General features: G+C 42.9%; 1 protein-coding gene across 1 annotated transcript in view; it reads left to right on the top strand.

Annotated features, from left to right (window-relative positions):
* TSPAN31 (tetraspanin 31) overlaps positions 1-26,471 on the top strand; it is a 42,103-nt gene that overhangs the window by 10,995 nt on the left and 4,637 nt on the right. Inside the window, exons 2-5 of the mRNA XM_073663266.1 lie at positions 8,760-8,927; positions 10,659-10,739; positions 14,234-14,374; positions 24,074-24,184. Of these exons, the coding sequence (XP_073519367.1) occupies positions 8,760-8,927; positions 10,659-10,739; positions 14,234-14,374; positions 24,074-24,184 (501 nt within the window). The remainder of the gene's footprint in view (positions 1-8,759; positions 8,928-10,658; positions 10,740-14,233; positions 14,375-24,073; positions 24,185-26,471) is intronic.

Raw genomic sequence — 26,471 nt, 5'->3', positions numbered from 1 at the left:
TTCCCACCTGCAGATCCACTCCTTTATTGAGGGTGTCTTGATAATTGCCAATAATTTCCATCTATTGTCTATTCAGCATGTGAAATTGATTGTCAATCAGTGTTGCTTCCTAAGTGGACAGTTTGATTTCACAGAAGTTTGATTTACTTGGAGTTATATTCTGTTGTTTAAGTGTTCCCTTTATTTTTTGAGCAGTGTATATATATATATATATATATATATATATATATATATATATATATATATATATATATATATATATATATATATATATATATATATATATATATATATATATATATATATATATATATATATATATATATATATGTATATATGTATATGTATATATGTATATATATATATATATATGTCTATGTCACAGATGAAAAATACCAATTCAAATCTATGAATCTGGGAAAATCATGGACAGCATGGCATCGGTGTACGGCCTGTGAGCTGTCCATGATTAACATTGTAGGAGAAGCTTTGTAACTTTTATTTTTCCATACAAAACACTGACTGTGGAAAATGACAAACGGATCAAACACTGATGAGATTTGCACTATTATTGCTCATTTGTGAAAAATAATGGATGTCAGTGTGCGGTCATTGCTATACATGTATGGTCCATGCTGGTTTGCAGAAGACACCTATGAAGATTAATTATTTTTTTCAGACATAATTTGCACCTTTTGTGCAACAGCTCTTTCCTTGTGATTTGTCTTAACCCCAGTCACTAATGTGAAGGGGCGCCTCAGAGCATTACTTTTTCAGCTCATGCGCCTCTTAGGGTACGGATTAGACCAGAGCATGTAAATAGCAGGCAGCTCCAGCATCCGTCCACTGTGCGAGTTGGTGCACAGAGCCGGACGCTGAGCCAGTCACATCCACAGCTACTTGTCTGACTAATGCAGTCATGTTGTGAACTTAGCCTTATTTGAGTGTCTCTGCGCACACTACCATATCTCTGCTTAAAGGGGTTGTATTAGGCTAAGTGCCCACGATGCAGAAATGCTGCATAATTTTTCTGCTTCTCCCTGGCAGGAAAAACGCATGCGGATTTTACATGAGTTTTTTTCCCGCCAGGTAGAAGCGTTTGTCACTTGCATTTCTGCATGCGGGTTATCAAGCTCTTTTCCAAGCCATTTTAGCATCACTTGGAAAAAGTGCTTGACAACTTGTTCACACTTTATAAATCCATGCAACCGGCATGGATTTATATAGTGTGACCAAGAAATAGTTAAAAAAAAAAGAATAAGAATGGTAAAAAATAAACATTATACTTACCTTCCCATGTCCCCCGGTCTCTTCTCTGATGCGTCCGGTCTCCCCGATGTCTCGCGGTTGTGTAAAAGGACCTGCCATGACGTCATTTAGTCATGTGACCTGTCACATGACTAAATTAATTCATGTCAGGTTCTCACACCACCACGAGCCGCCCAACACACCGCACGCGTCGCTGAGGATGTCGGGGGCCATCGGAAGGTAAGTATAATCTTTATTTTTTATTTTAAATTCTTTTTTTTACAGTTTCTATGGTACCCGGGTCTAGAGGAGAGTCTCCTCTTCTCCAGACCCGGGTACCATCCGCACATTGAATCGCTTCATATCCGCTTGTGCACATGTAGTGATGCGGATATCGAGCGTTTCGATGCAAGTCATTGGCGGCAATTACGCTGCGTGTCCGCAAAATTAATGGACATGCTGCGGATTTTTCCGCAATAATAATCCGCAGCGGAAATTTCCGCAGCATGTGTACAGCACATGCGGATTATCATTGGGGTCCATGGGGCACGTATTACCAAGCATTTTTTAAGTGTTTTCGCTGCGGAAATTCCGCGGCAAAGACGCTTGAAAAATGCATAGTGGGCACGCAGCCTAACGTTTGGAAGTTATCCCAAGGATAGTTTCCTGATCGAAAGGGGTCCGACCGCTGGGACTCCCTCCTATCCTGAGAACTGGGGCTCCAAAGAGCCCCATGTGAATAGTGGTCGATCATGTACACCTCCGCTTCATTCATTCTCTACAGGACCACTGGACTCGGCATGTCTCCTGCATCCTGCACTCCTATTAAGATCTTATGCAGTTGACCGTAATAATCAGATGAGCCCTGTCCATCGTTTTGACAGATTACCCTTATTCCAATGTTATTCTATGGAGCCATGCACATTTCCCTTTTTTTTTTTTTTTTTCCTTGGACAGAGTCCAAGTTTGATCTGTTATTAGGATCACACTCGGCCATGCAAGTCAATGAGTGCGTGGAAAACATTGGACTGCAATCGGATGACATCTGAGTTCAGTCCGATTTCCACAGACTGACACAATGGAGACTATGGCAAAATGTTTTTCTCCATCTTCTCATCTGTGAGAATCAGATCACACTGATCACTCTCATCAGACTGTGATTTGGATAAGCAACCCAATTTTCTCGGATAAAAAAATGTATGGTCGTCGGGACCTAGCCTAAGAATGAACATAACTGCAGTGCACACGTCCAGATTTTCTGCTCCATAAAGTGACTACAACTTGTAGTCCTGGAAGAAAGCTGCCATGTTTTAGCAGTCTCTACATGGCAAACTGAGCAAGAGGCACTTATTACTATCAATTAGTTTAGGGGGCTCAATTGTTAGATGCACCTTCCCCCCCCCCAAACACACACATGCACACACTATACCCGGTCTGCTTCATAAGTATCTGGTTGGGTTTCTGCACTGTGTGACTTTTGTCCTTTGTGCTGGCTCTTCGTCAGTGTCACCAGTTCATTCACTGCCTTTTATTCAGGCCGACCTGGCAGCTACTAGAATGTGACCTTGATTCTGTTTTTCCACCTTTTTTTTTCAACAGACAGGGAAAGTACAGACCACCCATGATTTTGTTTTTCGGAGATGAACACGACCTGATCCTGAATCTGTTTTCGGTGTTTCTTTTCTGATTCTGTTCAATCTGCAATATTGTAAGGGCAGAGGCTGTACGATGGACTTCTGAGTGTCCACCTCTAGTAGGCTTATACGTCCGAAAATGATGCATGTCAGAGCGCACGTTCGCTCTGCCAGCACCATTATAGCCTATGGCCCTGTCTGTGCATACGCCCGAATCCCATTTTGCGGGGGAATTCAAGCCCTGACGAAAAATGCAATGTGAAAGCACCCTAAATTGTGTTTATACGGGAAGTTAAAGGGAATGTGTCAGCAGAATTTTGCTATGTAATCTGATCACAGCAGGAGATTGTTCAAGTCTGGGACTCCGTCTGTGTTATTACCCTGTGTTGTGGTGTTTACTTATAGTCAAGGTTTTATCACCTTGTGATTAGCATTGCCAGACTACATCAGTCCAACTACGCCTCCTCCCCTGTGATCAACAGCTCACTGCTAATAGCCATTGTATATACAGAGAGTGGTGGGGGCGGGGTTAGCTTTCTCAGCTCTGCTGTATTGCTAAATCTAAAACCTCTGATTGTGTTAGTACTGCTGCATCCAGTAATCTAACTGATACATTATTGGATTCAGAGTCTCTTTGCCTACATCTGCTGCTCTCAGATGAGGTAGCAAAAACCTGCTGACAGATTCCTTTTAACCCCTTCCCAACATTAAACGTACTGGTATGTCCTATTTTGCAGCGCTTTCCTGCAAATAAACGTACCGTTACGTCCTGGTGATCATGTGGGCACAGGAGCAGCTTAAGTGATAGCCGAGACCCAGCTGTCACTGCCAGGAGCGGTGCCTGCACCACCTGGGGCTGTTTAACCCACTACATGCTGCGATTAATAGCGATTGCAGCATTTAGAAGGCAGGGAGGAGGCTCACTCTCCCGTCCGATCGGCACCCTCACAACATCATGAGGTCCCGATCGTTGCTATGGCAACCCGAGGTCAAATGACGACCTCCGGGTCAGCCAGCTACGGTGGCCTCTTTACACAAAGCCAGCAGTAAGGTGTAAAAGGTGATCTGTCAGTGCAGCACTGACAGATTTAATGCATTGCAGTGCTTGTCCATGGCCATGCATTATACCAGTGATCAGAGTAAAAAAAAAAAAGTTAGTCTCATAGAAGGACAAAGAAAGAAAAAAAAAAAGGGGGGGAATTTTTTTTCCTCCAAAATTGTATAAATATTTTTTTAAAAAATAAAGAACAAAAAAAATGAAAAATATTCTACCAATAAATATGTATATTTATGTAAATATCGCCGTGTCCGGAACGACCTGACCTATAAAACTGTCACACTAGTTCAGTAAACACCATAAAAAAGGTGACAAAAAATTATGCTTTTTCATCATACTGCTGAACAAAAAGTGGAATAAAACGCAATCAAAAAGCTTCTGGCATGTACACTAATGCCAGAAGCCTCACCAACAAAATGGAGGAATTAGAATTAATTTTGTTGGAAAATAATTATGACATGGTAGGGATATCTGAGACGTGGCTGGATGAGAGCCATGACTGGGCAGTTAATTTACAGGGCTATAGTCTGTTCAGAAATGACCGTACAAACAAGCGAGGGAGGGGGGGGGTGTTTATATGTAAAATCATCCTTAAAACCCATCTTGTGGGAGGATATATGTGAATCTAATGAAAATGTAGAGTCCCTGTGGGTGGAGATAAGGGGAGGGGTAAAATATAATAAATTACTGATAGGAGTTTGTTATAAGTCTCCAAAAATAATGGAAGCAGCGGAGAGTATCCTCATAAAGCAAATAAATGAAGCAGCGACTCAAGGAGAAGTCATTATTATGGGGGACTTTAACTACCCTGAAATACATTGGGGAACAGAAACCTGTAGTTCCAGCAAAGGTAATAGGTTTTTGACAACTATGAGAGACAATTACCTTTCACGACTGGTTCAGGACCCAACAAGAAGGGGGGCACTGCAAGACCTAATATTAACCGACAGGCCAGACCGCACATCAAATCTACATACGAGTTGGGGGTCACTTGGGTAATAGTGATCACAAAATAATACGTTTTCATGTATCCTTTAATAAGATGTGTAGTAGAGGGGTTACAAGGACCCTAAACTTCAGGAAGGCAAATTTCCAACGGTTGAGAGATGATCTTAGTGCAATAAACTGGGACGATATCCTGAGACCTAAAACTACACAAAGCAAATGGGAGACATTTATTAGCATCCTGAATAGGACCTGTGCACAATATATACCCTATGGGAATAAACATGCTAGAAATAAGAGGAAATTACTATGGCTAAATAGAGCTGTAAGGGGCGCAATAAGTGACAAAAAGAAAGCATTTAGAGAACTAAAGCAAGTAGATAGTGATGAGGCATTAAATAAATACAGAAAATTAAATAAATTCTGTAAAAACCAAATCAAGGCAGCAAAGATTGAGACAGAGAGACTCATTGCCAGAGAAAGTAAAAATAATCCCAAAATATTCTTTAACTACATAAATAGTAAAAAACTAAAAACTGATAGTGTTGGCCCCCTTAAAAATAGTCTGAGTGAAATGGTGGATGAGGAAAAAGCCAATATGCTAAATGAGTTTTTAACAGTATTTACACAAGAAAATCGCATGACAGAAAACATGATTAGTGATGACAAAAATTCTCCATTAAATGTCACTTGCTTAACCCAGCAGGAAGTACGGCGGCGTCTAAAAATCACTAAAGTTGACAAATCCCCGGGCCCGGATGGGATACACCCGCGAGTACTGCAGGAATTAAGTAACGTCATAGATAGACCATTATTTTTAATATTTAATGATTTCATCATAACAGGGTCTGTACCACAGGACTGGCGTATAGCAAATGTGGTGCCAATATTCAAAAAGGGGACTAAAACTGAACTTGGAAATTATAGGCCGGTAAGCTTAACCTCTACTGTGGGTAAAATCCTTGAGGGTTTCCTAAGCGATGCTATACTAGAGTATCTGAAGAAGAATAACTTCATGACCCAATATGGGTTTACGAGGGACCGTTCATGTCAAACTAATCTGATCAGCTTTTATGAAGAGGTAAGTTCCGGACTGGACCAAGGAAATGCAGTGGATGTTGTGTATATGGACTTTTCAAAAGCTTTTGATACGGTTCCACACAAAAGGTTGATACATAAAATGAGAACAATGGGGATAGGGGAAAATATATGTATGTGGGTTAAGAACTGGCTCGGTGATGGGAAACAAAGGGTGGTTATTAATGGAAAACACTCAGACTGGGTCACAGTTAACAATGGGGTACCACAGGGGTCAGTATTGGGCCCGCTTCTTTTTAACATATTTATTAATGACCTTTTAGGGGGCATACAGGGTAGTATTTCAATATTTGCAGATGACACTAAACTCTGCTGGATAATCAATACAGAGGAGAACAATTTTATATTACAGGAGGATCTATGTAAACTAGAAGCCTGGGCTGATAAATGAAGAAAAACCAACAATTCAGGAATTTGCCATTCTGCCTCCCAAAAATCGGAATAGAAAGCGATCAAAAAATGTCATGTGCCATAAAATTATACCAATAAAAACGTCAACTCGTCCCTCAAAAAACAAGCCGCTATATGACTGTCAGCAAAAATATAGAAAAATTAGAGTTCTCAAATTATGTTGATACAAAAACTTGTTTTTGTAAAAAAAAATACACAAAAAATATATAGATTTTTTTTTGTCAGTGGTTAAACATATAAAAAAAACTATATAAATCTGGTATCGCTGTAATTGCTCCGACCCAAAGAATAAAGCCATCTAATCACTTATACTGCATGAAGAACGGCGTAAACAAAATAAAACCAATTCTTCACTTGCTATTGATTTGTTCATTCTGCCTCCCAAAGATTGCAGTATGGCTCGGAGCACATTTATCTTGCACTCTGCGCTGAGCGCTTACACCGGGATTTCTGTGTACATCTCTGATATAAGTGATTCAGACGGAACCCCCAGGGAAAGATTCCTTATAATGAGGCAGATGAGGTGTCGAGAGGTGGGTCTATAAATGACATGGCGTCCGCAATCTACTCCAGACAATTTTGCACTCCCACATATGGGGTATCCCTGTGTAGGAGAAATTGCACAACAAATGATGTGGTCCTTTTTCTCCTGATGCTGCAATAACACTTCTGGGGGAAAAAAAATCATTTTTTATTTTCTCAACGTTATAAAAATTCTGTGAAGCATCTTTGGGTTCAAGATGCTCAACACAGATGTAGATAAATTACTTGAGGTGGTGTAGTTTCCAAAATGGGGTCAACTTGCAACATTTTTGTGGGAAAAAAGTAAAATTTTGAATTTTTTTTTCTTACCACATTGTTTTAATTTCTGTGAAGCATCTAATGGGTTAATTAACTTCTTGAATGTGTTTTTGAGCACCTTGAGGGGGTGCAGTTTTTAAAATGTCACTTTTGGGTATTTTCTGTTATATGGGCCCCTCAAAGGCACTTCACACGTGATGTGGTCCATAAAAAAAAAAAAAAAAACCCCGGTTTTGTAAATTTTGTTGAAAAAATGGAAAATTGCTTATAAAAACTTTTAACTTCCTAACCAAAAAATGTTTAAAAATGATGCAGTAGACATGTGGTAAATGTTATAATTATTTTGCGTGGTATAAGTTTCTGGTTTAAGGGCTAAAAAGTCAAAGTTTGAAAAAAATGTTAATTTTTTTTTTGTCACATTTTCATAAATAAGCGCAAATCATATCGACCAAAATCTACCACTATCATGAGGTACAACGTGTCACAAAAAAACAGTCTGAGTCAGTGGGATATGTTGAAGCGTTCCAGAGTTATTACCTCATAAAGTGATGTATCTGTCAAACTTTACTAATGAGGCTCAGTACTTAAGGGGTTAAGTCTATTTTTGAGATGTCAGAAGATATCCAACAACAGTAATAGGGGGACATCTCCACCATGCAGGGACTCCCAGGTGAGATTCCATCCCCCGCTCTAGGGCAGCAGTGCTAACCATGTGCCACCATATCCTACATAGCCACTTACAACTTTTGTTCTCTATAGGTGTAGAAGTGAAGTAAAGCCGGCTTCACACATCTGTGATTCCCAGTCTGAATTATGACCGGGATGTGCAGCAGTTCTGTGGAGTTGGAGTAGGTATAAAATGGACCGACTCCAACTTCTAAAATATATAATAAATTGGGTGCAGTAGTTCAATGCAGTTTGTGAATATTTTTTCATAAGAATTTGGGAAAGTTATGAAACTATAAATGTCTGTCCTATTCTTGATCTAAGGGTCTAGACTTTTAGCTGAGATGAATCTGTGCTACAGTAAATTTATCACTTAAACATGAGCCATGTATGAGGGAGTCTTGGAGTCGGAGTTTGAGTCGGAGGTTTGGCTTACCGACCCCACAGCCCTGATGTGCAGGCTGGCCACAGTTCTGCTAGTTCATGCTTATGGAGCTGTGGAGTTTGGGGCAGGAGACCACCTACCAGTCTGTACTCGGACTGTTATCAGATGTGTGGAATCAGTGTAATAACATTTACAGCTGAGTCTACAGACATTTGTAACCTCTGGGCTAAATAAATATATACATTTATATAAATTACGGTAGCATAAGACTGTTTTTTTTTTTTTATTTGCAAATTTCGGCTGATGACAAAACCTCGTGGACCTCATTGTAAGTCCGTTAGAAAAGGCCAGATCGCTTTAGTTCCTGTATACTCAGTGCATACGAGGCTTTCTACAAGTAAGTCGCAGTTTGTGGAGTGTGCCATTCCTCATACCCGGATATTTACCCCTCTGTCCATGGTTAATAATACTCACATACCTAGACTTACTCTCCCTCCTTTTCTTTTTCTTTCAGCTTGTTGGACTCTTGTTAATCGGAGTGGCCGCATGGGGCAAAGGCTTCGGCATAGTGTCCAGCCTCCACATTATCGGTGGAGTTATAGCAATTGGAGTTTTCCTTCTACTAATCGCCATCATTGGATTAATCGGAGCCGTCAGTCACCATCAAGTCATGCTGTTCATTGTATCCTTTAAGCTGTGATGTCTGATTATTAAAAGTGCCGTAATGAGCAGTTGGAGTAGTTTATACAATAGGAATGTGGGCAAGAAAACTTAGTGGCCAGTTCGGCTGATGTCACACCATTTTTTCTTTTTTCCAGTGGCTTGTACTCCTTTTTAGGCATTGTCCCAGTTTTCATAATTCTTGTATCTGTTTTCATGTATGGGGGGAAAAAGAAATTTTAGCTTTTCCTTCTCATTAAAAAGTGAAATACTAATAGCGTACAGATGACATCCGGGGCCATTGACCTGCATTAGCGAGTTTGATCAAGGACCATAGTAGGACACATCTCGGTTTTTGGATTTGTTTTTTGTGGACAATCTGTCAGCAAAAAAAGGACATGTGAAAATGCACATTCATTGCCATGAATCCTTGATCTAGCCACAACAATAGTGGATGGCACATGTACCAAAAAAACCTGCAAATTTGTAGGCTCATTTACAGCTTGGCATCTGCCATTTATCTAACCCTAGGGTAAAATATAAGAATAACAGTTTGTTGGTTATAGTATTGTCCCCTCACCCCATATAACATGTACACTGTGTATAGTATATTCACTACCCCACCGATTGCATCTGCACCAAGCAATATAACCAGGTGAAGTGACCCCTAAATTGTACAATGTGTTCTCTATTGTACTCTAATAATATAGAGTCCCCATAACTTCACTGGAGACCCTGCCGGGCGTAAATACAGCGCAAAACTGTATTACATATATCAGCATTATAGTAATGGGAAGATAAATTGTCAGGACTTCATTAATGTGACATTGAAGGGGAGTAGAGTATACATCATAGGCCACGGCCCCACTATCAGTATTCAGTCAGTATTTTTTCTCAGGAGTGGGTGATAAATGCAGAATTGGTGACTTGTTTCTCTTATACCTTTTCTCTGATTGTTCCTCACCTGGTTTTGGCTCCCACTCCTGAGAAAAAATACTGACCGAATACTGATAGTGGGGCCGCGGCCTTAAGGGTATAACGTCCTGGTGTGCATTTTTGCATCATTTTTTATCTGAAGATGAAATCCAGCAATACCACAGACCCCGAGTCCAGTGTGTGTCACTTACCGGATGTCTTTTAACTAGTTTTCATAAAATTAGGGCTGTAGGGCAGCACGGTGGCTCAGTGGTTAGCACTGTTGCTTTGCAGCACTGGGTTCAATTCCCACCAAGGAGAACATCTGCAAGGAGTTTGCATGTTCTCCCCGTGTTTGTCTGGGTTTCTTCCCACACTCCAATAAAAATTATGTCTGTACAGTGCTGCAGAATATGATGGCGCTATGTAAGTAAAATGAGAGTAGTGCGAGCCTAGGCCAAGCACAAGTAATTGTATACTTTTATGGTGGCTCAATCACCTTCTGGCTGCTGATTTGACTGTTTTCCCCACTATATTGATAGAAAACTACTAAGGGGAAGAGCTTCGGCTCATACTGACTATCTGGAAACCACGACATCCAGTGAAGGAACGCTGGAAACTGGGTCTGTCACCACTTTCTGCTGCATACCGGGACAGGATAAACCTGGTGACAGATTGTTTGTCTTATTGCCATAGCTATAGAGCATGTTTTTATTTCGTTGCAAAAATATAATTATTATTTAGGGTGGGTGTGTGTTGTTTTTTATTTTTTTTTATATCTGGTAAAATGAATGTTTTTCATTAATATCCATTTTCCTCATCTTAACTGGAATGTCAGTATATGGTGGTGTTAATTCTCATCTTTATCTTTCAACTGGTGGTTTCCTGCTCCTGTTTGGCGATGAACAGATCTCTGCAGGTAAGGGACACTTTTTAGGTCTGTCAGTCTAGTCTGAAACTTCTGTTATCTTAAAGGTGCAGTAAACCTAAAGTGAGCAACTCCTAAATTGCACGATAAGTCAGTCTGCAAATATTAGACAATATTTGTTTTGTGGAAATTTTTTTTATCTGAATTGCTGATATGAAGCCTAGTAGTGATCATATTCGTAGACCTTCTGCCAGTTATTCCATTGGTGAACATGATGATCTGCATCTCTACTCACATTCCCCTACCATTTTGGCCTTGGGGTTCCATTGGTAAACACCCCTATTAAATAATTATTTATAAATAAGCAAAAACACCCAAAAGCACAATACTTGTAAATCTCTATTTAGCATCCTATATTGTCTCATTGTGCGAGTGGGTACACAGCCAGTCACATCATGGACGTTACTTGTCTGACTAATGCGGTGATGTTGTGAACTTGGCCTTATTTAAGAGAGTCTGTGTGCACACTACCATATGTGTGCTTAGGCCACGGACTCACGATCAGTATTTGGTCAGTATTCAGTCTGTATTTTTTCCCAGGAGTGGGTGATAAATGTAGAATTGGTGACTAGTTTCTATTATACCTTTTCTATGTTTGTTCCTCATCTGGTTTTGGCTCCCACTCCTGAGAAAAATTACTGACCAAATACTGATAGTGGGGCCGTGGCCTTAATTTGAGGGTATTCACATCCTAATTAGCGTAAAGGCTTAGGAATTACAGATCTTTAATATGTAGCTGCCTCTTTTTAAAGTGACCAAAAGTAATTGGACAATTATCTCAAAAGCTATTTAATGGGCTGCATGGGCTATTCCCTCCTTAATCCATTATCAATTAAGCAGATAAAAGGTTTGGAGCTGATTCTATGTGTGGCATTTGCATTAGGAAGATGTTGTGAACCCACAACATGCAGTCAAAGGAGCTCTCAATGGAAGAGAAACAGACCATCATTAAGCTGGGAAAAAAAAAAAGAAATCCATCAGAGAAGATAAAACAAATGTTCAAAGTTGCCAATGTTCTTTGGTACATTCTGCAAAGAAAAATAGCTCACTAGTGAGCTTGGGAACTCAAAAAGACCTGGATGTCCACAGAAAACAACAGTGGTGGATGATCGCAGAATCCTTTCCATGGTAAAGAGAAACCCCTTTCACAACATCTACCCAAGTGAAGAACGCTCTCCATGAAGTAGGTGTTTCAGTATCTACGTCTACCATAAGAGGAAGACTTCATGTTAGCAAATACAGAGGGTTCACCACAAGATGCAAACAATTAATCGGCTTTAAAAATACAAAGGCCAGATTAGATTTTGCCAAAAAAAATATAAAGAAGCCGGCCCAGTTCTGGAAGAGCATTCTTTTGGACAGACGAAAATAAGACCAACCTCTAGCAGAATGATGGGAATAAGAATATGGAGAACGCTTGGAAGGCCTCTTGATCCAAAGCCCAGCACATCGTCTGTAAAACATGGTGGAGGCAGTGTGATGGCATGGGCATGCATGGCTTCCAATGACACTGGGTCATTAGTGTTTATTGATGATCTGACTGAAGACAGAAGCAGCCAGATGAATTCTGAAGTGTACAGGGCGATACTTTCTGCTCTTCTGCTCAGATTCAACCAAATGCAGCAAGGTTGATTGGACGGCGCTTCACAGGACAGATGGACAATGGTCCAAAACATACCGCAAAAGCAAGGCGTTTTTTGGGGTTTTTTTTAAGGCAAAGAAGTGGAATATTCTGCAATGGCTGAGTCCTTCTCCAGATCTCAACCCTTAATCAGCAGCATTTCACACACTTAAGAAAAAACTTAATATAACAAGAATTGCTTATAGCTCAGGGAAACATCACATGCTTAACATAAAAATATATTTTAATAAGGGATTTTTTTTTTATTAGATATGCATTAAAATTTATAAACACACAAACCAAAGCCAAATTGGGGTTAACCCCCTATATTGGATAAAGAAGCACCATGCAGGTATGGAAATGCCCTTATTTATGCCTACCATTAATATTCATCTTTGACTGTTTTATTACATCTATTAGGGTGTCTTACGTTTACCCAGAGACCTTAGTCGAGGAGCGGGGGTGCCATTATTGCTAATAATTTAGGGTGGCAACCTCAGTGGTAAGTTAGGCAATAGTTTTGTTTGTAGGAAGGGTCAACTAGGGACATTCCTCATTGAGTGGAGGTTCCATGTCAAATTATTAGGGTGCCAACCTCCATGGTCACCATGAAAATTGTGCTATTTCAGTCCCTATTTACCCCCCTTTTGACTCTATTGATAATTATCAATATTTTTTTTATCTTTGCATCTGTGTGTTTTGTTAGTATTTGTTTTTAATATACTATTTGATAAAGATATTTTTTAGGGGTTTGGGTTTTAGTTGTACATTTAAAAGGGCCTCACACATACAGTACAGACCAAAAGTTTGGACACACCTCATTTAAAGATTTTTCTGTATTTTCATGACTATGAAAATTGTACATTCACACTGAAGGCATCAAAACTATGAATTAACACAAACTGATGGTCCCAACCCCATTTATAAGGCAAGAAATCCCACTAATTAAACCTGTGAAGTGAAAACCATTTCATGTGACTACCTCTTGAAGCTCATCAAGAGAATGCCAAGAGTGTGCAAAGCAGTCATCAAAGCAAAAGGTGGCTACTTTGAAGAACCTAGAATATAAGACATATTTTCAGTTGTTTCACACTTTTTTGTTAAGTATATATTTCCACATGTGTTAATTCATAGTATTGATGTCTTCAGTGTGAATGTACAATTTTCATAGTCATGAAAATACAGAAAAATCTTTAAATGAGGTGTGTCCAAACTTTTGGTCTGTACTTTATGTATCTTGTTGGTTGTTCCACAAAGCATCACAAAGGAGGAATAGTGAATAGTTATGCACACTAAAGTTTTCAGTTATTTTGTCCTATTTGTTGTTTGCTTCACAATGAAAAGAAAACCAAATGTTCACAGTTGTAGGCACGTTTTTTACATGAACTGGTGCAAACCCTCAAAAAGAAAAAAAAAACCTGAAAGGTTGTAAAACATGAAAAATTCCAAGGGGGTTAATACTTTCACAAGCCAATGTATATGTGCCTCCTGAATTAAAAATAATGTATAATGTGCTTTCTTCATATGGACATATACTGTATCCCATGAATGAAACAGCCCTCACCTTACATTGGCCACTCCTGCGCAGCCCTGTGTTCTACCTGCTCTTGGGCTGAATGACGCTAGTGGTACGTGTTTTTTTTGGGTGGAGAACATTGCTCTTCACCATTGTAATTGGCTTCTAATGGAGCAGTAGAGACAGCGGCGATGTGCAAGTCTGTAGGTTTCATGGTCCCAAATTAGGACTTTCTTTCTCGCTCACTTGCAGTACAGCATTTTATGGTGTGTGTATGAGAAACAATGTATTTTGGATGCCCTCAGTGCCCCCTTCTCAATGTGACCAGCACTACTTTGGTTTTTACAGGAGAGGTTTTTAAATGAAACATGGACTAGTATGGGGAACGTCACCAGGAGAGAAATGGAGAAGAATCTGAATTGTTGTGGATGGTTAAACACCACAGACAAATTTTCACAGTTCAACAACGATTTTTCAGTTTGCATTGCGGTGAGTAGTTTCCATTTTTCGCTCTGATAACTTTGAGTAGTTTGCTTTACTATTTTATTTTGACATTTTTTGCTGTAGCTTTTGCTCCTCCCTACCTGCCCTGGAGCTGTGGTATGATCAGACCATGTTCCTGCACAGTCAGACACAGCCATTACTCAGCACACAGCAGGGGCACATTTATAAGATTATCTCAGCACAGGAGATGTGGTATGATCAGACCATGTTCCTGTATGATCAGACACAGCCATTACACCGTACACAGCAGGGGCACATTTATAAGATTATCTCAGCACAGGAACATTTTATTTAAATACATTCAATTATGGAAATTCTTATTTCAGCAGCAGAAGGGAAGGAAGGGAGACACAGATCCATTACTAGTGGGTAGGCGGAGCCCCATAGGATAGTTCACCTCAGATTTATAAAAAGTGACGACCGGCCCCTCCAGCTTAGGCTCCTCCTACTCCCATGTTCCTCAGTTTTAAATTTGAGGTCGCAGAGGATAGTCGCTGCCTTTGCAGCTCCTCAGAAGATTTTATTATTTTTATCCGGAGACCTGGACCCCCCCGTGGTCTAGAGGTCTCAGCGCTGCTGGGACCACTGACCCTCCCCTGGCGGATCTGCGTACCCCCTAAGGAGGTCCCCGCAGAACCCTGCTGGCCCCAGGGGATGCAGGGCGCTCACTGGCGGAGACGCACACCGCTCTTGTGGGGTCCCTGCGCGCTCCGCCGTGGGGGGGAGCAAGGGCCACGGCGCCACACATCCCTGGGGGTCCCTGTGGCGCTCAGCTGGGTAAGTGCTGTTATTGAGTGCTGTCAGCAGCTGCTGCAGCAGCCGCTGTCACTGTTTGTGTTTTTGTGGTGACTGCTGTTTTTTTCTGCTTGCAGGGATTTCTCCTCTGCATGCAGCGCTTGATCCTCGGCGGGCAGGGGAGCGGGGACGGAGGATTCGCGCGCTCTTTTCATATTCGGCGGGGGGCGTGGCTTAACGTCTCTCTGCTGCCAGTTTGTGACAGGAAGTGCCTGGAAAGCTCGCGCTGGAGATGCCCCAGCCCCTTCTTCTTCCGGCCAGCGTCCATCCTCGTGCTGCGGCTCCTACTCCCTGCTCCCCGCTCTCATCACACCAAGAAGAGCAGTTTCTACGCCAGCTAGTGAGTCTCTCCTGCCTTATAGGCAGAAAGTTCCTTCTACAGCGCAGAGCACTTTCCTTATGTCCTAGCTGACGGGGTGTGCTGTATACGGCGCAGCTTCTTCACATGCTGAGATGGCTCTGACACACACCTCACAAAAAGGGTAGTGTGGATCAGTAGCGTTAACCCCTTCTGAACGGGGTCTGGTCCATCAGGCTGTTAACCCTCTCTGGAGGTGCACCCTTCTGGGATCAGAGGGTGCTTCTGTCTAGTGTGTCAGGTTAACTTTTGCTCTGCAGGCCACTGGGGTAGCCTTTCTCCTTCTAGGAGGAGCTTTAACCCTTCAGTGCCGGGTGTTTTTTTTTTTGTTCAAGAACAGGCTGTGATAGTGGAATTTACACATCCTTGGTCACTGCACCCATTGTAAGGTTATTACCGCCTTATCCGCGACGCTCGCAACTGTGTGGGGGCATGTCGGACCAGGGGGCGCGGACCTCTCTCCCGGTCCGCTTCAGGAGCGGTCACGCGTATCTGATACGCCGGGGTCTTCAACGGGGTCAGGTTCGACGCTAGTTGGGGGTCTCGGTGATGTTAAGGTGGAGGCGCTCACTCGTTCCATTGACAGTCTGTCTGACCTCCTGGGTCATTGGGTCTCTGCTAAGTCCCAACCGACGTCTAGAAGCAAGAAGCGTCTCAGGCCTGTGGCGGCGCGGTCTCCTCCGCGCAGAGCGTCGGAGGCTTCAGAATTGCCGACAGACTCTTCTGGTGAGATCTCCGATTCTGATGAAGAGAATCGGCGGGGTCGCTCTGCTTCGCCTTTGGGACCGATCGCTGTGTCGGTATCTCCCGCAGGGTGCGAGAGTCTCTTGGATGGTGGTTACGTCCGGAGGCTTTATCCCTGGGGAAATCCTTCCTCCTCCCACGGTGGTCGGTCATTACCACCGATGCCAGCCTGACTGGCTGGGGGGAGGTTTGGAACGATCTCTGGGTTCAGGGGGTCTGGTCGTCAGAGGAGTCGTCTCTGCCGATCAACATCCTGGAGTTGAGGGCAATTTTTCTCTGCCTCCGACATTGGACGATCCCCTTGAGCGGTCTGCCGGTCCGGATTCAAACGGACAATGCGACAGCGGTCGCGTATATCAACTATCAGGGCGGGACGAGGAGTTCCAGACTCATGATGGAGGTCTCTCGGATCCTGGTATGGGCCGAGTCCAGGGTCCCAGCCATCTCCGCGATTCACATCCCAGGAGTGCTGAATATCACGGCGGACTTCCTCAGTCGCGAGCAGGTGGATCCCGGAGAATGGAGTCTTCATCAGGAAGTTTTTACACTGCTGTGCTCCCGTTGGGGGACTCCCCAGGTGGACTTGATGGCATCCAGGCTGAACGCCAGGATTCCGATGTTTATGTCCAGGTACAGGGACCCAGAGGCTGTGGCGGTAGATGCTCTGGTGGCTCCGTGGGACCAGTTCGAGCTGATCTACGTGTTTCCGCCGGTATCCTTGCTTCCTCTGGTCATCTGGCGGATCAAACTCGAACGGATTCCGGCAATTTTGGTGGCGCCGGATTGGCCGCGGAGGGCCTGGTATTCAACGCTGGTGTCTCTTCTGGCGGCGCCTCCGTTTCCACTGCCTCTTCGCCCGGACCTGTTATCCCAAGGGCCCATTCGTCATCCGGACCTGAAGTCGCTTCTTTTGACGGCGTGGCACTTGAGACTGAGATCTTGACCCGTCGTGGGTTTTCGGCCGAGGTCTTTGCCACCTTACGGGCGGCCAGAGGTCCAGCTACGACCAGGATTTATCACAGAACTTGGGAGGCCTTCTATTCATGGTGTTCTGGAACCCGAGGGTTTTTCCCATTCCCAACTTCTTGGCTTTTCTGCAATGTGGTTTGTCCAAGGGAGGGCGTTTGTGGCTCCTTGGCGGCTCAATCTAGTCTTGGAGGCTCTTCAGCATGGACCATTTGAGCCTATGGATTCAACTACTCTTTACTTACTTTCTTGGAAGGTGGCCTTCCTGGTGGCAGTCACCTCCTTGAGAAGGGTTTCTGAGTTGGCGGCACGGTCTTTCTCGCCCCCTTTTCTGGAGTTCCACCCGGATCGAGTGGTGCTTCGTACCCGTGGTGATTTTTTTGCCTAAAGTGGTGTCGCGTTTCCACATCAATCAGGACATCGTGTTGCCCTCCCTCTGTCCGAATCCGAAAAGTCCAAAGGAGCGAGCCTTGCACTCGTTGGATTTGGTGCGAGCCTTGCACTCGTTGGATTTGGTGCGGGCTTTGAAGTTCTATCTGTCAATCACGCAAGGGTTTCGGAAGTCGGACTCTCTCTTTTTGTGATTCCTGCTTGTCGTCGGCGTGGTCAGCGGGCCTCCAAGGACACTATAGCTCGGTGGATACGTTCGGCTATCCTGGAAGCGTACCGGCTCAGGGGCGAGCCTTGTCCGGTTAAGGTTCGAGCTTATTCCACGAGAGCTGTTGGTTCTTCGTGAGCTTTTCATCAGGGGGCCTCGGCAGCGCAGCTCTGCCGGGCGGCTACCTGGCGCTCCGTTCACACTATAAAATTTAGTAAAAAAGTGGACGTGAGTGCTTCCGCCGATGCGGCCTTGGGACGCAGGGTCCTGCAGGCGGCGGTGGTTTAGGTTATCTCTTTATCTAGTTTCGGCGCTTGTTGCGCGCTTGACTAAGTTGTTGGGGTATTGGCGATTCTGCCACTGTTTCCCACCCTTGAGTTCTGGACTGCTTTGGGACGTCCCACTAGTAATGGATCTGTGTCTCCCTTCCTTCCCTTCTGCTGCTGAAAGATGGATTTTGGTAAGACCTTACCTGTAAAATCCTTTTCAGCGAAGGAAGGAAGGGAGACACAGCACCCTCCCAGGGCAGAAGTGCATTATTGTTTTTCCAGATGCGGCGCGACTCCTCTCTGATGGCGGTCATCGGGACTGGGGTCGGCGCACTAGGGCTCTGTTCCAGCATTGGCAGCTCATCGCAGTTGTCAGGTCCAGTGAGTAGTGCCTGGGACTGTGTGTTCTTTCTGTTATATGCATAACCTGTTCGCTCACATTTCTGATTTTTCAGAAGGGGTTGTGTTGTTCCGCTGGTGTTACCTGCTCTTCCTTAGCTTGTGTACGAACTGAGGAACATGGGAGTAGGAGGAGCCTAAGCTGGAGGGGCCGGTCGTCACTCTTTATAAATCTGAGGTGAACTATCCTATGGGGCTCCGCCTACCCACTAGTAATGGATCTGTGTCTCCCTTCCTTCCTTCGCTGAAAAGGATTTTACAGGTTAGGTCTTACCAAAATCCATCTTATTCCAAGATCTATTGATTAAAATGAACTTTTGTTCTTGGGAAAACCCCTTTAACCCCTTAACAACATTGGACGTACTAATACGCGTCTGTACCCTGGGACTTAAGAGCCAGACCCGTATTAGTACGTCATGGCGATCGCGCGCACACACAGGCTGTGCGGGCGCGATCGCCGCCGGGTGTCAGCTGATTGTCACAGCTGACACCCGGTACTATGTGCAGGGAGCGGTCACGCACCTCTCCCAGCACATTAACCCCCGCGATGCTGCGATCGAAGTCGATCGCAGCATTGCGGTGGCAAGGGGAGGTGATCGCAGATGCTCACCTCCTCTTTCGGCTTCCAGCGCTGTCTGCCATGGCTTCCAGGATGTTGCCATGACGACCCGATGTCGTCATGACCACATCCGGGTCACCAGACAGCAGGAAGATTTTTTTGGACATGCGCAGTGCATCTCCAAACAATCTTCTCCCTGTCCAGCGCTGACAGCCTGGACAAAATTGTCCGCTAACAAATTGAATGGAAAATCGGCTCAAATTGTTAGCGGACGCCATGTTGCGTTTGGAGAGCCCCTGCGTGCCTAAACATTGGAGCTCCCCCACAAGTGACCCCATTTTGGAAACTAGACCCCCCAAGGCACCTATCTAGATGTATAGTGAGCACTTGGAACCCCCAGGTGCTTCACAAATTGATTCATAAAAATGAAAGTGTTTTTTTTTTTTTACTTTTTCATTTTTACGAATCAATTTGTGAAGCACCTGGGGGTTCTAAGTGCTCATTATGCATCTAGATAGGTGCCTTGGGGGGTCTAGTTTCCAAAATGGGGTCACTTGTGGGGGAGCTCCAATGTTTGGGCACACAGGGGCTCTCCAAACGCAACATGGCGTCTGCTAATTATTCAAGCAAATTTTACAATCAAAAAGTCAAATGGCGCTCCTTCCCTTCCGAGCCCTGCCGTGCGCCCAAACAGTGTTTTTTCCCCACATATGGGGTATCTGCGTGCCCAGGGGAAATTGCACAACAAATTTTTTCTTGTTACCCCTGTGAAAATAAAAAAAATGGGTCTAAAGTAACATTTTTGTGAAAGTTAAATGTTCATTTTTTTCTTCCACATTCCAAAAATTCCTGTGAAGCACCTGAAGGGTTAATAAAGCTCTTGAATGTGCTTTTGAGCACCTTGAGGAGTGCAGTTTTTAGAATGGTGTCACTTATTTTCTGTCATAAAGACCCCTCAAAGTGACTTCAAATGGGATGTGGTCCCTAAAAAAAAAATGGTTTTGTACATTTTGTTGGAAAAATGAGAAATCGCTGGTCAACTTTTAACCCTTATAGCTCCCTAACAAAAAAAAAATGTTGGTTCCAAAATTGTGCTGATGTAAAGTAGACATGTGGGAAATGTTATTTATTAACTATTTTGTGTGACATAAATCAGAGAGATAAGGGCATAAAAATTCAAATTTTGAAAATTGCAAAATTTTCGCCAAATTTCCGTTTTTTTTTTCACAAATAAACGCAAGTGATATCGAAGAAATTTTACCACAATCATGAAGTACAATATGTCACAAAAAAACAATCTCAGAATCAGGGGGATCCGTTGAAGCGTTCCAGAGTAATTACCTCATAAAGTGACAGTGGTCAGAATTGTAAAAATTGGCCCGGTCATTAACGTGCAAACCACCCTCGGGGGTAAAGGGGTTAAGCTTGGATACTAGCTGTTTAACTATTTAGATGCTGCTGTCATTTAAAAGGAGTACTTGTGAGTTGCTGATGGATTACCATGTGGGCCTGGGGCCTGCTGAAGGCTCACCTGGCTGCCATCTTGGTACTCCGGTTAAACCTGGACCACGGACTGGGCTTTTTAAGAGACCATCTTTGCAATACTTTACTAAAGTATTCACCATATAGTGCAAGTTTGATATCGCCGTAATCTTATTGACCCTAAAAGATCATATTCCCAGGTTGTTTTAAGTATGGAATGAAGTCCTTAATGATGGGGTCGTTTAAAACTACAACTTGTCCTGCAAAAAAAAAATCAGAGATCATAAGATTGTAGATGGAAAAAATTAAGTTATAATTCTTAGGTAAGGGGAAGGAAAAAATAAAATCACAAAAACGAAAATCTTTGCATTTTACAGGGCCTATAATTCATACAGAATTTATTGAAAGAGATCAGAGCATCTTTTCCATGTCACCTGATTTTATATAGGACATTGTTTTCCTGTACAAGATTTATGGATTTCACCTTCTGCATTGAGAAGTCTCAACATTTCTAGCAGGGCTGTGGAGTCTGTAAGCCAAACCTCCGACTCCTCAATTTCCATGACACAGGCTCCAACTCCACGACTTCGACTCCCTCATACACGGCTCATGTTTAAGTGATAAATTTACCATAGCACAGATTCATCTCAGCTAAAAGTCTAGACCCTTAGATCAGGAATAGGACAGACATTTATAGGACATTTCATAACTTTCCCAAATTCTTATGAAAAAAATATTCCCCGCAAACTGCATTGAACTACTGCACCCAATTTATTATATATTTTAGGAGTCGGCTTTGGTCCATTTTATACCGACTCCACCAAAATGGGCTCCGACTCAGACTCCACATCCCTGATTTCCACAAAAGAATAAGCAGTCTGCAGAAGGAGTATTTGAAATGCTCTGATTTCTGCACAGATTTTTTTTTAATGAATGCTCTGCCTGAGTATGGTGTAGATCCACAGGGTTTCATCTACTCCTGTATTTGGTACGTGACCATTGGTAGATTACTAGCATTATGACGGGCTGGGAACTTGGTAATGAGCGTCTGTAAGAACACTCGTGTCTGATTATCATCCCATATAAATATGCTGGCTATCACCTGATGAACGAGCACTCCCTTTTGGCCTCCATCAGGTTAGCATACATCAGTATGCCATTAATACATACAGTACAGACCAAAAGTGTGGACACGCCTCATTTAAAGATTTTTCTGTATTTTCATGACTATGAAAATTGTACATTCACACTGAAGGCATCAAAACTATGAATTAACACATGTGGAAATATATACTTAACAAAAAAGTGTGAAACAACTGAAAATATGTCTTATATTCTAGGTTCTTCAAAGTAGCCACCTTTTGCTTTGATGACTGCTTTGCACACTCTTGGCATTCTGTTGATGAGCTTCAATAGGTAGTCATTGGAAATGGTCTTCCAACAATCTTGAAGGAGTTCCCAGAGATGCTTAGCACTTGTTAGCCCTTTTGCCTTCACTCTGCGGTCCAGCTCACCCCAAACCATCTCTATTGGGTTCAGGTCTGGTGACTGTGGAGGCCAGGTCATCTGGCATAGCACCCCATCACTCTCCTTCTTGGTCAAATAGCCCTTACACTGCCTGGAGGTGTTTGGGGTCATTGTCCTGTTGAAAAATAAATGATGGTCCAACTAAACGCAAACCGGATGGAATAGCATGCTGCTGCAAGATGCTGTGGTAGCCATGCTGGTTCAGTATGCCTTCAATTTTGAATAAATCCCCAACAGTGTCACCAGCAAAGCACCCCCACACCATCACACCTCCTCCTCCATGCTTCACGGTGGGAACCAGGCATGTAGAGTCCATCTGTTCACCTTTTCTGCGTTGCACAAAGACACGGTGGTTGAAACTAAAGATCTCAAATTTGGACTCATCTGACCAAAGCACAGATTTCCACTGGTCTAATGTCCATTCCTTGTGTTCTTTAGCCCAAACAAGTCTCTTCTGCTTGTTGTCTGTCCTTACCAGTGGTTTCCTAGCAGCTATTTTACCATGAAGGCCTGCTGCACAAAGTCTCCTCTTAACAGTTGTTGAAGAGATGTGTCTGCTGCTAGAACTGTGTGTGGCATTGACCTGGTCTCTAATCTGAGCTGCTGTTAACCTGCGATTTCTGAGGCTGGTGACTCTGATAAACTTATCCTCAGAAGCAGAGGTGACTCTTGGTCTTCCTTTCCTGGGGCAGACCTCATGTGAGCCAGTTTCTTTGTAGCGCTTGATGGTTTTTGCAACTGCACTTGGGGACACTTTCAAAGTTTGCCCAATTTTTCGGACTGACTGACCTTCATTTCATAAAGTAATGATGGGCACTCGTTTTTCTTTACTTAGCTGCTTTTTTCTTGCCATAATACAAATTCTAACAGTCTATTCAGTAGGACTATCAGCTGTGTATCCACCAGACTTCTGCACAACACAACTGATGGTCCCAACCCCATTTATAAGGCAAGAAATTCCACTTATTAAACCTGACGGGGCACACCTGTGAAGTGAATACCATTTCCGGTGACTACCTCTTGAAGCTCATCAAGAGAATGCCAAGAGTGTGCAAAGCAGTCATCAAAGCAAAAGGTGGCTACTTTGAAGAACCTAGAATATAAGACATATTTTCAGTTGTTTCACACTTTTTTGTTAAGTATATAATTCCACATGTGTTAATTCATAGTTTTGATGCCTTCAGTGTGAATGTACAATTTTCATAGTCATGAAAATACAGAAAAATCTTTAAATGAGGTGTGTCCAAACTTTTGGGCTGTCCTGTATATAATTTATTTTTTACTGTGTAGTAAAGCGCAGCAGACTGTGCTTTCCCATATGGTAAGTCAGCACAATTAAAATACCAACTGTGCTGGATTCCTTGTCGATGTGTGCAAATCTTCCTGATGGATACCTCTGGTGTAAGGCTTGGCATAGTGTGCACGGAGCTGTACAGCTTCACCCTTTCCTTACACGCAGACGACAAGTAGACCTTCTCCTCCTGTGCCGTCGGCCCTGTTCTTCATGCAGCAGCAGCGCTGTTTGTTGTAATGAGTAGAGATGAGCGAACCCGAACTGTAAAATTTGGGGTTTGTACCGGACACCTAGTGTCCTGTGCTGAATTCCAAATACGGTCTCTCCCGGAAGCTCGTTTTAGTGTTTGGAGTTCTGATGTTGAGAGAGATTGATTCTGTGGGGGTACTCTGCTTCCTTTGGCTGCCCCCTAACCCTTACTACAACCATTTACACCACCAAAGTTCAGGTCCCCAAAGTTCTGGTATCCAAACCGAAGTTTGGTCGAACCTGAACATCCACGGGTCCGCTCATCCCTAGTAATGAGACACCCTTCAATGATGCTGCTCAGCCTGGCAGCAATTTTTTTTGTAGATGTAGAACCATTCAAATATGTGATCAATCTTTGGATTATAGTGAGAGTTCCTAAATGTTCTGGTTTTCATCATTCACTTGTGTACATTTGCTTACTGACTTTCATACTTTTTCTTTCAGGAGTGTAAAAGTAAAAACACGTGCGAGGAATGTGGCAACAAAATGCTGAACCATGCCGGTGAAGCCCTGAAAATCCTTGGTGGAGTAGGACTCTTCTTCAGCTTTACAGAGGTAACCTAGTCCTAAATGGTAAAGTTGTCACAGATACACATGTATTCTAAATAACGGCCCGTCATTATGTCCTACTGGGAACACCTTTCCATCCCCAATGGTGTATGCTTTTTCAGTTATACATTGATTATTTTTCAATTACATGAATCCAGAGAACCTTTACATCTTCTTCCTAAAGGGACTGATCATCTCTGGAAAATTATGTCATATTTATAAAGTCTCCACCTATCGTCCATGAAATTAATCACAATTTTTATTTTTACAATTGGATTGTTGGTGTTTAGGAAATCCTTCCCATCTTCTCCAAGCTGCAGTTCCTTACTGAAGGCTTCACACTGAATATTCACCCTCCTTATGACTTGTCATACAGTTTGACACTTTAACTGCAGCCATGTCCGATGTGGACTCCAAAGTTTTCTGTAACAAGAACAAATCGATGTGTCATGAATGTTACATCATCTTGCTGTACTATCAAGAGCGGGTTGACCCCGACCGAGCTCTCTGCTTTCTCGCATTATCATCCTAGATGGTTTACTTGTCTTAAAGGGATAGTTTACATACCAGAAGTTGTGGAGATTTACATCCTGAAATTACCACAACATTGTTCCCAGTGCTGCACCCTTTTATTTTTTGGCTCCAGATCTTTGGATCTCTCATCCACTGTAATGTGCAGCAATTTGGGAAGCCAAAGACCCTTCATTCAGTTTTGTGTCACCGTCACAGATGCTTACCCTCCCCCCGTATGACATGTTATGATGTATAACTGGGTCAGTACATGTGTAAAAGTTATCTTGACTTTTGGTCTTCCTGTAGCAGCATGTCCCCAGCGGCTGCCCCCCATTGTAAGCTCAGGGCATTGGCATGTGGCCGGCAGTCGATGTGGCTAACTTCACTACACTCTACATAGGCCCATGACTGAATCTGCTCCTTTCTGCAAAGTGATTACCCCTTGTTGGACAACCCTCGGTGTCCAAAACACATAAGATAAAACACATTATTTTAGTTTATTAACAAATCTCCCCCACACTATCCCATTATTCCAGGCAGCTTGGATTGCAGATTCCATCACTGGCCCGTGTGCAGTGGAGTTGGGTACAGGCTATGAACTCTGACCAGGACATTTTAGAATTGTTCACATTAGTTTTTCTTTTTGCAATGCATTAAATGGACATTAAGCAGAATCCAGTATCTCCAGGAAGCGTTAAATGATGCAATCCGCTCTAGTATGCATTCAGCTCCTTGTATGATGATCCACAAGGAGGCTCATCGTCCGTATTGATCTGTATGTCCTGCAGCATGGTCGCTTTGGTGGAACAAAAGGTCTAGTGATAGACTTTACCTAGGCCTGAACTACCTTCTACACATTTTGCATAGGGAAGAGTCTTCATCTTAGCTTCTACCTGTAAGGTCACGTTCACACGTTCAGTTCTTGGTCAGTATTTTACATCAGTATTTGTAAGCCAAAACCCGGAGTGGGTGATAAACACAGAAGTGGTGACGTGTTTCTATTATACTTTTCCTCTGATTGTTCCACTCCTCATTTTGGCTTTCAGTATTTTGTATGCGTGGATGTGGCCTTACAGTACATGACAGCATAAAACTATCAGGGGTTTTCGTCTAATCCTATCCCCTTCATACTCCATGACGAATGTGCACTCCTCAGCATTGAAATTGCAACAACAATAAGGAAAATTCGAGGAATTCTGGAAATCGCAGGGTGGAGACATGATAATGATATTCAATTGATGAAACAATGGAAACAACATTTTCAAAACCTCTCAATTTGTTTACTATAGACTATGAACACCGTGTGCCGATATACTGCTAATACTTGCACGTCTTGGCTGCTCTGTGAGGTTATTAATGGTTGTCTGAGGAATGTTCTGCACACTGAATGCATTTGGGCAAATCATCAAGATCTGCTGCTGGCAGCTTAATGACATCCTTGATGTGCTCATTGGGAGATAGGTCCGGAGACGCTGCAGGCCATAGTAGCACATTTATGACACACAGGCTACTCACAGTAGTGCAAGCAATTGATGATGTTTTGCGTGCCCAAGTGCATTCAGCATGGTAGAACATTTATCAGACAACCGTCAATAACCTCAATGATAGCAGCCAAGGTGTGTAAGTGTTTCACTTTCTTTGCTTGATGTTGATATTCATGATTGAATAAATCCAGATGTTTTGAAAATCTTGGCCCCGATTCCTCAAAGCAATTACACCAGAATTGTGGAGTAAAGCACTTTAAAAAAAAAAAAAAAAAAAAAAATGTTCACAACGTGGA

The sequence above is a fragment of the Phyllobates terribilis genome, unplaced genomic scaffold, assembly GCF_046119375.1.
Source record: "Phyllobates terribilis strain yellow unplaced genomic scaffold, ASM4611937v1 Scaffold_2__4_contigs__length_985480577, whole genome shotgun sequence".
In the NCBI taxonomy this organism is placed as follows: Eukaryota; Metazoa; Chordata; class Amphibia; order Anura; family Dendrobatidae; genus Phyllobates; species Phyllobates terribilis.
The sequence above is the reverse complement of the archived record's forward strand: the minus strand, read 5'-3'. Positions and strand labels throughout refer to the sequence as shown.